The 16,023-nt window shown below is 32.3% G+C and overlaps 2 protein-coding genes across 17 annotated transcripts in view; one reads left to right on the top strand and one right to left on the bottom strand.

The window, feature by feature from the left end:
• KHDRBS2 (KH RNA binding domain containing, signal transduction associated 2) overlaps window positions 1–16,023 on the top strand; it is a 638,920-nt gene that overhangs the window by 93,805 nt on the left and 529,092 nt on the right. For all 16 annotated transcript variants that reach the window (XR_012089217.1, XR_012089216.1, XR_012089204.1 and 13 more), the window contains exon 2: window positions 10,343–10,470. Coding sequence is in view for 1 of the 16 variants with exons in the window: in XM_008013623.3 (XP_008011814.1) it covers window positions 10,343–10,470 (128 nt within the window). In the remaining 15 variants the exon portion in view is untranslated. The remainder of the gene's footprint in view (window positions 1–10,342; window positions 10,471–16,023) is intronic.
• FKBP1C (FKBP prolyl isomerase family member 1C) lies at window positions 13,328–14,739 on the bottom strand. Its single transcript, XM_073006208.1, has one exon. It carries the CDS (start codon window positions 14,666–14,668, stop codon window positions 14,327–14,329), a length of 342 nt encoding a protein of 113 aa, XP_072862309.1. The 5' UTR covers window positions 14,669–14,739; the 3' UTR covers window positions 13,328–14,326.

The raw sequence follows: 16,023 nt of genomic DNA, 5'->3' as shown, positions 1-16,023 counted from the left end.
ACAAAACATTAAAACAAACCAAAGCACACACACAAAAGACACAGGGAAATTTTTGGAAATGATGAATATATTTAGTATACTAATTGCAGTGATGGTGTCATGGCTGTATGCATATGTTAAAAGTCATCAAAATATAATAAAAATATGTTCAATATTTTGTATATAAACTTACATAGTAAAACTTTAAAAAAATCCTTCTCTGAATTACATTATAATTTATCTATTCATTTACTTTCTACCTCACTAGACTATAAGATTGAATAAGGCACAGATTTTGCTTCACCACATTTTTCAGTTTCTGGGATGGTGCCTGGGACATAGTAGGCCTTCAATAAATAATTATTGAATGAAAGAATACATAAGTAAGAATATGAATGATTGATATAATGGTTCAGAACCTGTGCTTTATAATTCAGATCTCTTACTTTCCTTGCTGTGCAATTGGGGAACTAATATTCAGGTTTTCCTTTTGTATAATGTACGTAATATTTGTGTATATCGTCGTGGGTTAATATGAAGATGGAATGATATAATGCATACAAATCACTTGAGCAATTCCTTGCACCAGGTGCAAGTTTAAGGCAACTTGATGTTGTCTTTGTCAACATGATGGACTGTGGAACCCTGACACACAAAGTGGAATATCAATGTAAGATCTGCTACTCTTCTTTTGTAATGTGATTATGGTTGCTTAGCAAGGAGAAATATGGGTCCTGAATTTTTTGTTGTTGTTGTGTTGAAATCTATGTGTATTTAACTTAGCAATATCTAATTCAAAACACTGAATACATTCAGAGAAAGGGACCCAAATGGGACAACTGCATGTAGATATATATGGAATGAGTATCAATAAAATATTTTATTCTTTAAAAAAACCCATTAAAGTTCTTAACATTAAAATTTAAGAATTTGTGTCTAAGTCTCAACACAGTTAAAAATAAATAAATCTTACCTCTTGCCTTTTGTGAAGTAGCACTGCTTAGTGTTAGACGACGATACTATCCAAAAGATTCCAACATTTTTTTTGATGATGGTTTCAGCAAATTTATACCACACCCTATTCTTATCATCACCATAGCTGCATTTTTCTCCTTCATTTTGTCCTATTTCTTATTTAAAAGAATATGTATGATATTCCTAGCATTTATATAATGATATTAGTCTGATAAAGGACACATTGAAATGTAAATCATGGGTATACCATCAATAATTAACAGTCTACTTAAAGACAAGGTGTAAGCTTGTGAAATACATGACATTGACTGTCATGATGTTTGGTTTTAATGATACAAAAATTCAGTAAAGTCTCGTGTCCAGCCCCCAAATGCAAGTAAATAAAATGATAATAGCTAGTATATGTCATGCTCTTATTGTGTACTAAATGCTATTCTAAGTACTTTTGAAAATTTGACTCACTTAATCCTTACAACAGTTTTATGAGGCTATTATTCCCATTTTAAACTAAGCAATGTGACTCAGAAAACTTAAGTAAACTAAGTACATGAACTAGAATATGTGCAGGAATTGATCATTGCCTAATACATAGAAAATGCTTAGAAAGCAATAACTGTCATCATCTTGTTGGCAAGTGTCACACAGTTAACAAGTGGCAGATACAATACTGTATCCGAAAGCCTGCATTCTTAAGAAGATACTAGGATGCCCCTCATAAGATTTGATTCCCATATTAAGATGAATGGGTGAGAAAGAACAACAGAAACCCAGAAAACTTAAGTGACTTGTTCAAGGCCACTGTGTTAGATTGTGGTCTTATCTTAAAAACAAAACAGTCCAACCTGAATATTTAACATATGAATTAGGAGGTAGGAGTTTATAGAGAGTGAAATTCCTGAGTTACTCTGTACAACTCCATGAGGGAGAAGAACTGTAAGCCAAACGTTGAAGTGGTTATAATTTGGATAAGCAGACAGGAAATGGGGATCGGGGTATCAGATAATTTCAGAATTTTAGTAAGTTCAAGGCATTAAAATAAATGAGTAGTGATTAAAACAGTTAACTATTTTATGATTAATATCATTGAAAATAAATGCCTGGATCGTATTTTAATTGTCTAGTAGTTAATGTCTCTATTTCTACTTCAGTAATCAAAAATAATTACTTGTGAAGATACTTAAAATTATTTAGCACTGATTTGTCATTAATGGATCTGACAGTCTCTTATGCCTTCAATAAAAAGGAAAATATGATTCGATATTCAAGAACAACTTTCCGTCCCTTAAATGGTTGTGGAATTAGACCAGTATTCACTAAACTTTATGACCTGCTGACTGTTGGTCTGGGAGATCTGTGACTTAGGACATCTGTTTTGCTAGCAACATAGTTCAGATTTAAAGTTAACATGTTATCATTTAAGGTTTGTTCTGTGAGAAATTACCCATTTTATTTTTGTATGATGTAAAACACAGGTTTAGGGTATAATTTCCTATTCTGCTTTGGCCTAAGAACCAACGCTATAACGATGGGTAAAATAAACTTCCTGCTAAGAGATTACAAAATACAGGGAGATAGATGTGATCATATCAAAACAATGCGATAATTATTGCCAGAGAGCAATGCACAAAATGCTAATCATTATAATAACATCATTTGAAAGATTTACTTTCTTTTAAAAAGATAAGTAAACAGAGGTTAACTAACTTGCTTAAGATCATGTAGCTAGCAGGTGACAAAGATATTTTAGTACCCAGATTGAACTCCAAAAACCACAAAGGGAGGTCAAAGAAATTTTTCATTAGTAAGGCCTGTTGGATTAATATTATTAATGCAGCATAATAATTTCAAAGTGGCATTTAATCACTTACCTATTTCTGAGGTGGATTTGAGGCACCTTACATAAAAGCAAGTACAAGATAAAAATAAAATATTCCTGCAGAATAAAACAAATAAGAAGTTGTAAATTTGATGAAAGGAAAAAGAATTATGCAATAAATCCTTATCTGAGGAAAGTTAGAGCTATTTGAAGACAGACTTAGCTTTGAGCTTCCTAGAAGGAGTTATGGCAAAACATGAACCTTAATTGCCCACTCCCTGGAAAAATGTTTTATATGAAGACAAATTTCTAAATGGTATTTTTAAGCAAAGATTGGCTTCTTTTTAATCACTTTTGTTCACATTATTAAATGTAAAACTACATTGAGGACTCTTCAATTTTTACATTCTTTTTCTCTCTTTTATGTATTTATAATATGTATCATATATGCTCTTTGAACTCCTATTTCTTTATTTGGAAAGTGGGATAATTGTTAAAGATTCTACAGGATTATAATGCAGATATTCATGGCAAAGTACCATTGATGTTTCTTCACCCATTTTTTGATACTGAAATTTGAAAATTTCTTTCTCGTGAGTATCAAAGAGATAAAATTTGTGCAAAGTCGTTTCCCTGTATTCTGTGATTAATGTTAGGTTTCTTTTCATGACAATTGTAGTCTATTTGCCCTTTTATTCTGAACTTAGATTTTGAAGTGATGGAAGCTTATAGTATACATAATCTCTAAATTTTCATGTGAAAATTTCTAAAAGGAAGATGAAAATTATTCTTCTGTGTTGCATTATTATATTCTATCAACACTAATTATTAAAGGTTTAGTTCTGTATTCAAATACAAAAAGCAAAATGCATTTTTACTTGGAAACTAAAAAAGTATAATTTAAGAGTGGAAAAAAGTAGTATAAACTTTACTTGCTGATATTATTTAAATATAAGTTGTCCGTATTCCATTTATAATGAGTTTTAATTACCAGGTAGTTAAGTATAATTTGTAAAATAGTTAAAGTTCCTTCTGAAAATATTCGTAAAGAAAAGTTAGGTGTTTTACAACCTCTCATTGAATTTTGATTATAGATGACCAAAAATTTGAAAACATTGAATACTGGCATTTCACCCTATTGCTATATTTCAAGGTCATTTTCATTTCATTAACAAAAAATATTTTCTTCGCCGACAAATTCCATGTTCTTCATTTAAATACATTCTAAAATTATATCTTGCATGCAAATGTTCTTTTATGTAGCACTGAAAGATTATTTTTGAAGCCTTCTCAATAATTAAATGTATCTGGATTCTGAAAATTTCCATAGAACTAGAAACTTCTAGTTTGCACATATTGTAAATTTGTCTCTTCTCTTTATTTTTAATTTCAGAAATATAAATATCTGGAAGACCATGTAATTCACCCTCTATAAAGAAATTAGGCATAAATAGTTCTACATAATTGATCCTTGAAGTACATATTTAGTATCATTTAATATTTAGTTTTATATAGCTCTATGTTGTGTTTGAAATGACTGGAAAACAAGTAATTTATTTAAATTTATGTAAATTTTGACTTTAGGGAAAAATATTATATAATTTTAAAATCTATCTTGAATAACCAACTTAAAATGTAAACAGATAATTGTGATTTCTGTGTTTGTGCATATGTAATTATGTCATATATATTTAAAAATATGAGCCTCAACAATGTGCCAATTGTAAAAAGAAATATAATCACAACAAAATAACTTGTGTTAAGCATCAAAATACAGACACAGTCCTAGCACATTAATCTTATAGCTATTAAGGATTCTAATATCTTAAATTCTATTTTGAGGTCAGATAAATACTAGAAGTGTGTGGGAAGCCAGTGTTAAATACTTAGTATACCTGGTTCAGGAAGTATGAATTTTGTTGCAGGAAAGAAATCACGTGGGTTAAGAAAGTCACTTGACAAGGTAGAGATTCACATACTCAAATTGTTCCTTTCACTGAAATGTTACTCATATTTTCAGAATGAATATAAAATAATCTTTACATTGACATTGAGTTTTGAAGTCATAGACTATACTAAACTATACATATAGGAGAGGTATTAAAAATATTTTTTAAAAAGCTTCAGCAAAATGAAGAACCATTCTTAATATAAAAGAATTACATAGTATGACTTGCCAGTCCAGGCAATTGCATCTCCTATTTTTCTATAATCCTTTATTGTAAAACAAAACAAAATAACAAAAAACAAAACCTTCAAAAATTTCCTCCACTTTATTGAGATATAGCTGACATACAAAAAGCTATACATATATAATGTATACAGCTTGATGAATTTGGAGAGAAGTATACCCCTATGAAACCATTAACACAACCAATACCATAGTCATAACTATCACCTCAAAAAGTTTACTCCCACTACATTTATTTATTTTTGTGATAAAAACACTTAATACAAGATATACCCTCTTAGCAAATTTTTAAGCCAACAATACAGTAATGTTAACTATAGGCACTATGTTGTACAATAGGTCTCTAGGACATGTTCACTGTTTATAGCTAAAACTTTGTATCTCTTAACCAACACTTCCCTGTTTCCTCCTTCTCTCAGTCCCTGTCATCACCATACTTCTTGCTTCTATGAGTTTGACTATTTTAGATTCCTCATGTATAAATTTATGGTCTCTTAGTCTGTTAGGGCTGCTATAATAAAATACCATAAATGGAGTGCCTTATAAACAATAAACATTTATTTCTCACAATTCTAGAGGCTGGAAAATCCAAGAAAATCCAAAATCTTGGAAAATTCCAAGATCCGGTAGGTTTGGCTTCTGGTGCGGGCTTATTTCCTGCTTCATAGATGATGCTTTCTTCTTGTGTCTTCACATGGTTGAAGGGGTGAATGAGCTCCCTTAACTTACTCATTTATGTGTCATAGCTCTGAAGTTTAGGAAGTCCAAGATCTTGGTGCTGGCAGATTCAGTATCTGGGTAGGGGCCCAATTCCTGTTTTGTGGATGCTGCTGTGTAGTTGTCTCCTTACCTTCCAGCTGTGTTCCCATGGTAGAGGTTGTGTTGGGGGCTCTCCCTCAGGCCTCTTTTTTAGGAGCATGAATTTCATTCATGAGGGTTCCATTCTTATGAAATAATCACCTCCCAAAGGCCTAACCTTTTAATACTGTCATCTTGGAGTCAGGATTTGAACAAGTGAATTTTGGGGGGGCACAAACTTTCAGACCATAACAACTAGGTCATGTGGTAGGTTAATTTTTTAAAGGAATCTCTATACTGTTTTTTCATAGTTAGTGGATTCACCAGTTTGCATTTTCATCAAAAATGTACAAGGATTCCCTTTTATCCACATCCTTGCCAACGTTTGTTTTTTCAATAATAGCCATACTAATGGGTGTGAAGTAATAATTCATTGTTGCTTTGATTTGCATTTCTCTGATGATTAGTGATGTCCAGCATCTCTTCATATTGCTATTGTCCATTTGCATATCATCTTTGGAGAAATGCCTGTTCAGGTTCTTTGCCCATTTTGAATTCATTATTGGTTTCTTGCTATTAAGTTGTGGGAGTTCCTTATATATTTTGGATATCATTCTATTATCAGATATATGGTTTTCAAATATTTTGTTCCATTCTGTAGGTCACATTTTCATTTTGTTGACTGTTTCTTTTGCTATTTAGAAACTTTTTGTTTGATATAATCCCACTTGTCTATTTTTGCTTTTGTTGCTTATGCTTTTGTGGTCATAGCTAAGAAATTAGTCCCCACACTAATGTCAAGAAGCATTTACCTCTTTTTCTTCTAGGAGTTTTACAATTTTTGGTCTTATGTTTAAGTCTTTAATACACTTAATTCACTTTGAGTTGATTTTTTTGTACAGTGTAAGAGAATGGTCCAATTTTTTGTTGGGCATGTGAACATCCAGTTTTCTCAACACTATTTATTGAAGAGACTTCTTTTCTCCCTTGTGCATTCTTGGAACCTTAGTCAAAGAACAATTGAACATATATGTATAGATTTATTTCTAGGCTCCCTATTATGTTCCACTAGCCTATATTTCTGTTTTTATGCCAGTATAATACTGTTTTGATTACTATGACTTTATAATGTATTTTGAAATTGGGAAGTGTGATGCCTCCAGTTGTGTATTTTCTCAAAATTACTTTGGCCATTTGAAGTTCTTTTATCATGTTATATAAATTTGGAGATTTTTTTTTCTATTTTTATAAAAAATGCTATTGGGATTTTGACAGAGATTGAACTGAATCTTTAGGTTATTGGGGTATTATGGACATTTTAACAATATTAATTCTTCCAATCTATAAAGTGTCTTTTCATTTATTTTTGTCTTTGATTTATTTCATCAATGCTTTTGGTTTTCAGTGTACAAGTCTTGAACCAGCTTAACTAAGTTTATTCCCAAGTGTTTTATTATTTCTGATACTCTTATAAATAGGATTGTTTTCTTAATTTCTTTTTTGGATAGTTTGTTGCTAGTATATAGAAATGCAGCTGATTTTTGGATGTTGATTTTATATTTTGCAACTTTATTGAATTCACTTAGTAGTTCCAATGGTTTTTACATGAAGTCTTTAGGGGTTTCCTACATATCAGATCATGTCAACTGCAGACAAATGGCTTTATTTTTTATTTTCTTATTTGGATGCCTTTTTTTCCCCTTGCTCAATTGCTCTGGTTAGGTCTTCCAGTAGTACGTTGAATAGACGTTGGAAGACAGGGCATCCCCACATTGTTCTGGATCTCTGGAACATGCGGTGTTTGGTTTTATGTTCTTACGTTAGTTGCTGAGAATGATGGTTTACTACGTAGTCATAAAAAAATGATGAGTTCATGTCCTTTTGCAGAGACATGGATGAAGCTTTCTTTGATTTTAAACCCAGGCAACTTTGGCACATACCATTTTGTTACTATGCATTTGACAAATGCAAGTATTGAGCTATTAGTCACGGAGATATACCAAAGAAGACAAGATAACTTCCTTTAAGTATTAGGAGGGTAAAATAATACCAAAAAATTTCCAAAGAAAATTGTAGAATTGAATAGAAATAGCAGTGGAAATGCTATTTCACTTAACTCTGTTTCTTGATGGAAAGGTTATTAGAATTAATCCTGGCCTGATCAAATTGCAAATGTCTAAAAGAGCCTAAGGTAGTAGTTTTGTGGATAGCAAATAATGTCAGACAAATTCAATTTATTTTTATGAAAAAGTAACAAGGGAGAAGCCATATGTATTATAGATCAGGAATTGAGTCAGCTTCTTCAGTGTGTTCTACATTACAATTAACCTCAGCAAGCTATGGTATGTAGGTGCATGTACCCACAGGGCAGTGATCAAAAGTTTATTCTTACTATCAGAGGACATGATAAATGGATTTTCTTTGCAGTTATCATAGTTCTGGTTGTAATAATTATATAAGGGATTGAAAAGTTGGAATAAAGTGATTTTCAGTTTAAAGAGTCAGTTAAAGTGACTTGTTAGTACTTCCATGTAGAACATAGGAATCTGATGTTCTCATACTAAGTAGAAATTATAGACATATAACTTATTTTCAAAAAATTCAGTTTAGTTCAAGATACTTGTCTTTAGGGAAATTGTACCATATAACCGATAAGATGATTATAAATGACTTTTTAAAAATTATGCAGTGTAGGTTTCACTCAGGCACTACCTGGGTAAGTAATGTAATATTACTCCAAAATAATTGTTTCAAATTCCACACAGCCCAAATAAATAGTATGCAAAAATATTACTAATTGGAATGTTTTAGGAAGTTTTCTTTAAGCCATTTGAAAACATTTGGGGGAAAAATGTTAGTTAAAACTAGAATAACAAAGAAGAAAACTATTAGATAAAATATATATTCCCCTTACCTTTGGAAGTAGTCAGATCTTTAAAAGATAATTGTTTTAAAATGCAATATAAATAAATTTATATGAAACATGTTCATACTTAATAACTATCATCACCTTTTCTCTACTCCAAAATAACAAAAATAGAATGTTTTTTCTATCCATAGCAAAAGTAAAACACTGTCACATTCATATCTTTAGTTAGTATTTTAGTACACTGACCAACAGCAAAGAACAAAAAGAAATATTTACTGATTATGTCATGGTCATAATAATAACTATATAAAAAAGGAAATTTTTTAAATGAATTTTTAATAATTCTCCAAAACACTTATTTTACTTAGTGCATTGCATGAGATGACTCTAGTTGTAACTACACAGTCTTTTAACATTTCATTCCTACCTTGTCAGCCTCGTTTCTCAACTAGACAAATGTAAGTTGGTTTCCTTGTTTGCTTGCCTTCTGCTGTGATTGATTTTGCATATTACATACTATGTTATCCTTAAAAATAAAAATACAATGTGACTGCCTTCATTTATTCTTCAAAGTGGTCCAGAGGCTTACCATTGCAGTCACAATATAAAGTAGAAAACATCATGTATCCTAGAAGTTCTTACATGATTTGTCCTATAATCACGTATCAAACCTTTTTTTCTACATTCACTGTTCTTCTGCCACACAGGATTTCTTGCTTCTTACTATTTCAAGAGCAAGTAAAGCTTGTTTTTCATCAGACTGTTAAGCTCTTCTCAGTCTTCTCATGGTTTATTCTTCTCTGTCATTCAGGGCTTTGATCAAATATCACCCTTCAAACCTGAAGTAATAGCCACTGCTTGACTCTCCTTTGTATTCATAACAGCATATTATGTTTATTATTTGCCTCCAGCCATAACTGTATGTGTGCCCCATATATTCATTTTCTCGCTGTTCATTTTCCACGTTAGAATATAGAGTCTATAAAAGCAGACATTTTATTGTTTTCTGTTGTATTTCTGGTACCTAGTAGAGATTTAACATTTTTTATGGAATAAATTAATTCAAAAATGAAGGAGTGGATAAGTATGCTCCAAAATATCAAATTTGGTAATATTCTAATGTTTTTCTTAAACACTTATATAGATAATGTCTTGTTGATGAATATGAATGTTAGCATTTATAGATGTAATCATTTACATGACTTTTCTATAACCCCTTGTAAAATATCATGCAATTTCTCTTTACTACCTATTTTAGTTAATTAAATAATTACCATTTTAATTATTTTTATTTTCTCAGGAATAATTCTGAGTAAAAATAAAACATATATCCTTAAAATGTATTTTGTTCTATTTATTGCTCCTAGAAAAAATTAAGTTTGCTAAAATAGTTTAAATAGTCAAAAGACATATATAACCTTTTTAATTTTGTTTGAAAATATCAAAATTAACTAAATTCATCAATTTTTTCACAGAAGACACAGTCACATCTTCAATTATCGCTTTTTGTTTGAGTTGACAGAGCTTCTCTTACATACAGTAGCAGCATTCACATAACTGTTAGCGAGATGCTGTTTCAGGCCTTTTATCGATATTCATCAAAATCTTATCTGAGAAGAGGAGTAATATGAATATTATATATGATAGCATTTTTCAGCATATTTATAACATTTTTCCTCATTTCACTTTTCTTCTTCTTGTGATTTTCTTCCAGAAATTGAAAAATTTCAAGGTTCTGATGGAAAAAAGGAAGACGAAGAAAAGAAGTATCTTGATGTCATCAGCAACAAAAACATAAAGCTCTCAGAAAGAGTACTGATTCCTGTCAAGCAGTATCCAAAGGTACTACCATATATACTTTGTTCTCATAGAATTGATTTAAAAAATGATAAAATATTTTATTTATTGACTTTTATAAAATAAATATTTGAAGCTTCATAATGTAGGTATATGCAAGCACATGATATTGACAGAGGGGAAGGAAAACTTTTGAAAGTGCAATAATGAGGGTAATTTTAAACTGAAGGCTACAGCATTTTTGTTCTGTGAATATAGGAGGCATAATCAGATATTTTAATCATGTATTCAAAATATAAATGATATATCAATTTGTCTAAATATGTACACCCACGTGATTATCTTTGATTCAGGTTAAAATGTATCTCCTTATTATAAAACGGAGTAGAGTTAATGATACTAAATATGTAACATTAGAAAATCAACAGGGAATTATTATTAATATATCTAAGAAAATCAATTAGGTTATTAGACTCTTAGATTATAACCTATAGTCTTCTATAATCAAAGTTTATTCATAAAATAATTACAATATCATTCTTAATGTTACATCTTTCTTTAAACTAATTTTTCACTAGTAGATCATTGATTATAAAAGGTAGCATTCAGTGGCATGGTTTTATCAATTATATTCATACATTTCAATGGGTAAAAAGAGGGATTTTTTGTTTTGGTCAAATGAATGGAGGAAACTAAAATGTAAACTCAAAGATTCAAGCTGATAATTAACTTTCTGAAGAGTGAATGTGAAGCAAGGACCATGTAATTATCCTAACAGTAACGATTACAGAAATAAATGCTCTGGTTTACCAATTGTCTTCTACTATGATAAACTTTAGTAAATATAATTAACTAGATGCTTTGTCTATAATTATTTCAAACAGGGATAAAATTGTTAAAGCCCAGCAAACCATAAAATATATCTTTGAGATAAAATGTTTTGGGCATGGAATTTGTTTTTGAGCTCGACTCTATTGCAAGAAAGCTGTTTAGAATGGGTATATGTTTTTAAAATAAACTTTATTAGATTTGCTTTATAATCATGTTCTCTTGAATATTAAATTGGGCAGGCTTAGAAATGTACATGAAAAATTTGCATAGTAGTGAAATGAGGTAGGAATATGTTAGAGTGTAAAGAATAATATGTCCTTTTTCACTTGATCAATTAACCAGTTATAGTCTTGAATAGAAGGTTCTTTTCTTAAATCATACATTTAAATACGGTATAACTTGATGATGTTTCTTGGAATAACATATTTGTATCTCTGGATATGGGAAAATCAATGACAGACTCAGTACCTGCCTCTAAATAAAAATGTAGTTCTATAGTCTCTGATCAAATTATACTGACAAGGTATGTAAGGCATTTAAAGTCTTGATGGCTTTTCAAGTTCCTATATGAGTGGTTTTATGCTGATTATTACTGGATCTGTGTTTGATTCAGAATGATGAATACCGAAATAAGAATATTCTATGATGTCAAATTTTTGTCTGAAGTTTAATTTTGTAATGTATAAGAAAATGCTCTAACAAGAAAACTGCTTATTCTTAACTGCTGTGGACCACGGATCACCAGCAAACTATTGTGTCTCTTACAATTTTTAAAATTATGGAATGTTTAGGCTAGGACTAATCTTGGAAATCACACAATATATAAAACTTTTATTTTATAGATGAGGTAACTGAAAAATCATGAATTGTTCAAGGTCATGCTTCTGTTAGAGATGGAAATCTTTAGTGCAGTTACTGTAATTTCAGGCTCTTCATTTTTGGTGCACCGTTACATTTTTAACTTGACCGATCGTGCCCACATATTTGCATCGCTTTTTCGTGTTAAATGTGGAAGAATGTGAAAAATGATAACACCTAATGGTTTTATGGAATAGTCTCAAATAACAATTCATGCTTGAGAAAATTTACCATTTCTTTAAATTATGAATAGCCTGCCAAACTCCTTTAATTTATTTTTAAAGGAATATTCATTTCATCTAATTATCACACAAAAGAGAACTTTAGAGCTTTTCTACAGAAAAAGAGTGAAATTCTGAGGAGACTGTACTCACTTATCAAAGTTGACCTACCTTGTTCTTGTTTTTATAGTACAATAAATCATGATATTTTGAAAACAAACTATATCTTACTATATTTAATAATCTTTTGAAAACACACCATATTTTATTATAAAAGTTGTGATTTTTTTTCCTGCTGTTCATTGTCCATTTCTTAGAAAAATATCAATCAGATAGAGTTAAATGATCACTAAACTTGAGCTGTATTCAGTGTACATTTATGAGCTGTAAAATGTGTGATGTGGTGTAATACTATGAGCTGTTGAGCAGAACACAACAGTATTTATTGGTTTAAAGTTGAATCTTTTGTAATAGAAAAGTGATTTATCCTTCAGGGGGCCACACTGGTGAAAGAATTCCTTTACACAGCTTTCTCTCAGAACGATTTCTCCCATTGACAACTGCTGTCTGTTTGTACCAATAATTAATGTGTTGGTGACACAGTCCTCTCAAAGAGCAATAAATGACTATGGGAATTCTTGGGGAAATGGTCCTCTCAAGACTTTACTACATGACTTTTTTTGGATAGATCATGTTTCAATTACTCTCCAATTTCAAGTGAATTTGTTGACGTAGTTGAATACTACAAGAAATTGAATGAAGTTTAAAATTTAATTTATAAAAATTATAAAAACGCTCTTTAAGATTGATTTATCTAGCCTCGGTGCTTTACATTTAATCATTTGACTTGGGGAAATATGTCATATTATAATATTAAATTATTTTAATGAGTAGTTTTTCTTATTTGGCTACACACACACACACACACACACATATATTTTTAGATAAGCTGGCATAAAGCACTTTTATTGCAATAATAGAACTTGAGACTCATATATAGTGCGGAGGGGGAAGGAGCAGCAATGATTTCTCTCACCAAATCACTACACAGGACAGCAAAGGGGTGAGAAGGCGCTGAGGGAGGAAAAGCCAGGAAACTCTGAGATCAGCAGAGGGAGCCAAGCTCAAAAAACAGGAGAGCTGAAGCTGTGATAACCAGCATCATTTTCTTAAGAGAACATTCAAGGATTTGTCATGATGGCTGGGCTTTCACTGGGTGTTAAGTCTATAAACAGCACCTTCAATTGAAACTGTCAATTAAAGTTCTTAAGATTTAAGAAGTGGTGGAGCTTGGAAAGTTATAAGATTACAAAATTCCTGAAAGTCCATTAGAAAAACCACAGGATGAAAAAAAATAAAAAGTAAAAAAATAAGCCAGGCCACGAGGAAGGCTTCAGAGGTCCCTGCTGGCCCAGGGACAGATGCCTATATTGTCCAGCATTGCAGTGAACATGATCTGCTTTCAAAGGCAGAGGGTTTAAGGGGAGGGTGGGGTGGGAATGGTGGAGGCAAAGGCTGTCCCCATCCCCACCTCAGTTTTAGGTAGGGCTTGTAATTTAACCCAAGGACATCTCTCAACTTGGAGAATAATTCAATCCTCAACAGCGCCTCAAATCTGCTATGGCTTTGCAGCGCAGCAGCAAGAATGTTTCATATATAATAGGTAAAAATTTCATCTAAAAAATTAAAATAAAATATTCTTGCAACCCCCGGCCCCCAACACCAATTCCTATTCTAACGTTAACCTATCACTTGTGCTGTTAATATCTGATCATGTACTTAACTGGAAACCTATATCCAAAGACTGAAACTGAATCTTCATCCCAAAATGAAAACAAAATAAAATGAATAACTTGAGGTTTATGGCATATGGTTTAGGTAAACACACATATGAGGAGAAAGGGGAAGAGGAAATGGAGGTGTCAGAAGCAAAGCTGAGTGACAGAACACATTCAGTCAGGGCAGATGTCTATACAGAGTGGAGTGGAACATCAGGAGAAGCTCCATGTGGATTCATGTGCACACGTCTGGAGGCACCAGATCCCTCTACGGCAGATCCAAGAACAGGGAGCTAAGGGAGGAGGCCATTCCTGCCATTCCAGTTTTAGAAGCTCCGCATCGAAGACGAGAGTGGCATGTGGTGGGATGATGCCTCGGTGCCCAGTGGCACTATAGGTATAATCTGGAGATATAGTCAGTTTGGCCCTCTGACCCACACTCATCTGGGCAACCCCTTCTTCCCAGCCTCGGATCACCTCCTGCTTGCCTAGCATAAACTTAAAGGGCTTGTTTCTATCCCGGGAGTAATCAAATTTCTTTCCATCTTCAAGCATCCCAGTGTAGTGCAACACCCAGGTCTGGCCACGCTTCGGGAAGGTGCGCCCATCTCCTGGGGAGATGGTTTCCACCTGACTCCCATGGCGGCGGCGGACGCTGAGCGCACTGGCAGCGCTACGTGGACCGACAGCGACCTGGCAGCGGTTCCACGGCTCTGCCTAGTCCCTCTTGGCTTTGTATTTTTATAATAAAATTAATAGACATGTATTTGTGATTCGTGCTAAATGAGTAGAATTTAACTGCTTTTGCCTACAAAAGCAAATAAAACAATGGGCAAGTATTCAGATGATGAGTATGTTAATTTGCTTCACTTTAGTAACCTTTTTTTTACTTTGTATATGTATCCCATAATATAATTTTGTGTACCTTGAAAATACACAACAAAATTTATTTCAAAAGAGATTAATAGAGAAATAGATGTTGTGCATCTGTTGTTTGCATTTGCAAATATTTCGGAATCACAGCAATTACTTATTTTTAATATTCAATTTAGTTTCATGGTTACATGCACAGGTTTATCATACAGGTAAATTGTCTGTCATGGGGCTTTGGTGTACAGATTATTTCCTCACCCAGGTAATAAGCATAGTACCTGATGGGTAGTTTTTCCATTCTCACCCTACTCCCACCCTCAACCCTCAAGTAGACCCCAGTGTCTATTGTTCCTTTCTTTGTGTCCATGTGTACTGAATGTTTAGCTCCCACTTGCAAGTGAGAACATGCAGTATTTGGTTTTCTGTTCCTGCATTAGCTCACTTAAGATAATGTCCTCCCGCTCCATCTGTATTGCTGCAAAGGACATGGTAACTTCTTTTATGGCCGCATAGCATTCCATGGTGTATACATACCACATTTTAAAAAAATCCAGTCTACCATTGAAGCGCATCTAAGTTGATTCTGTGTCTTTGCTGTTATGAATAGTGCTGTTATGAACATATGTGTGCATGTGTCTTTATGGTAGCATGATTTATATTCCTTTGAGTATATACCCTATAATGGGGTTGCTGGGTCAGATAATAGTTCTATTTTAAATTCTTTGAGAATTTGCAAAACTGCTTCCCACAATGGCTGATAAAATTTACATTCTTACCAGCAGTGTATAAGCATTTCCTTTTCTTGACAACCTCACCAGCATGTGCTATTTTTGGACTTCTTAATAATAGCCATTCTGACTGGTGTGAGGTGGTATCTCATTGTGCTTTTGATTTGCATTTTGTCTAATTATTAGTGATGTTACGCATTTTTTCATTTGCTTGTTGACCACATGTATGTTTTTTGAAAAGTGACTGTTCGTGTACTTTGCCTACTTTTTAATGGGATTGTTTTAGCCTTGTTAATTTTTTTATGTTCT

Source organism: Chlorocebus sabaeus, chromosome 17 (assembly GCF_047675955.1).
Source record: "Chlorocebus sabaeus isolate Y175 chromosome 17, mChlSab1.0.hap1, whole genome shotgun sequence".
NCBI classification, from domain to species: Eukaryota; Metazoa; Chordata; class Mammalia; order Primates; family Cercopithecidae; genus Chlorocebus; species Chlorocebus sabaeus.
This window is presented reverse-complemented; position numbering and strand designations above follow the sequence as displayed.

What these genes read in the sequence shown, in the direction of transcription:
- FKBP1C (XM_073006208.1), bottom strand. Translation starts at nt 14,668, where the DNA reads ATGCTTGAAGATGGAAAGAAATTTGATTACTCCCGGGATAGAAACAAG.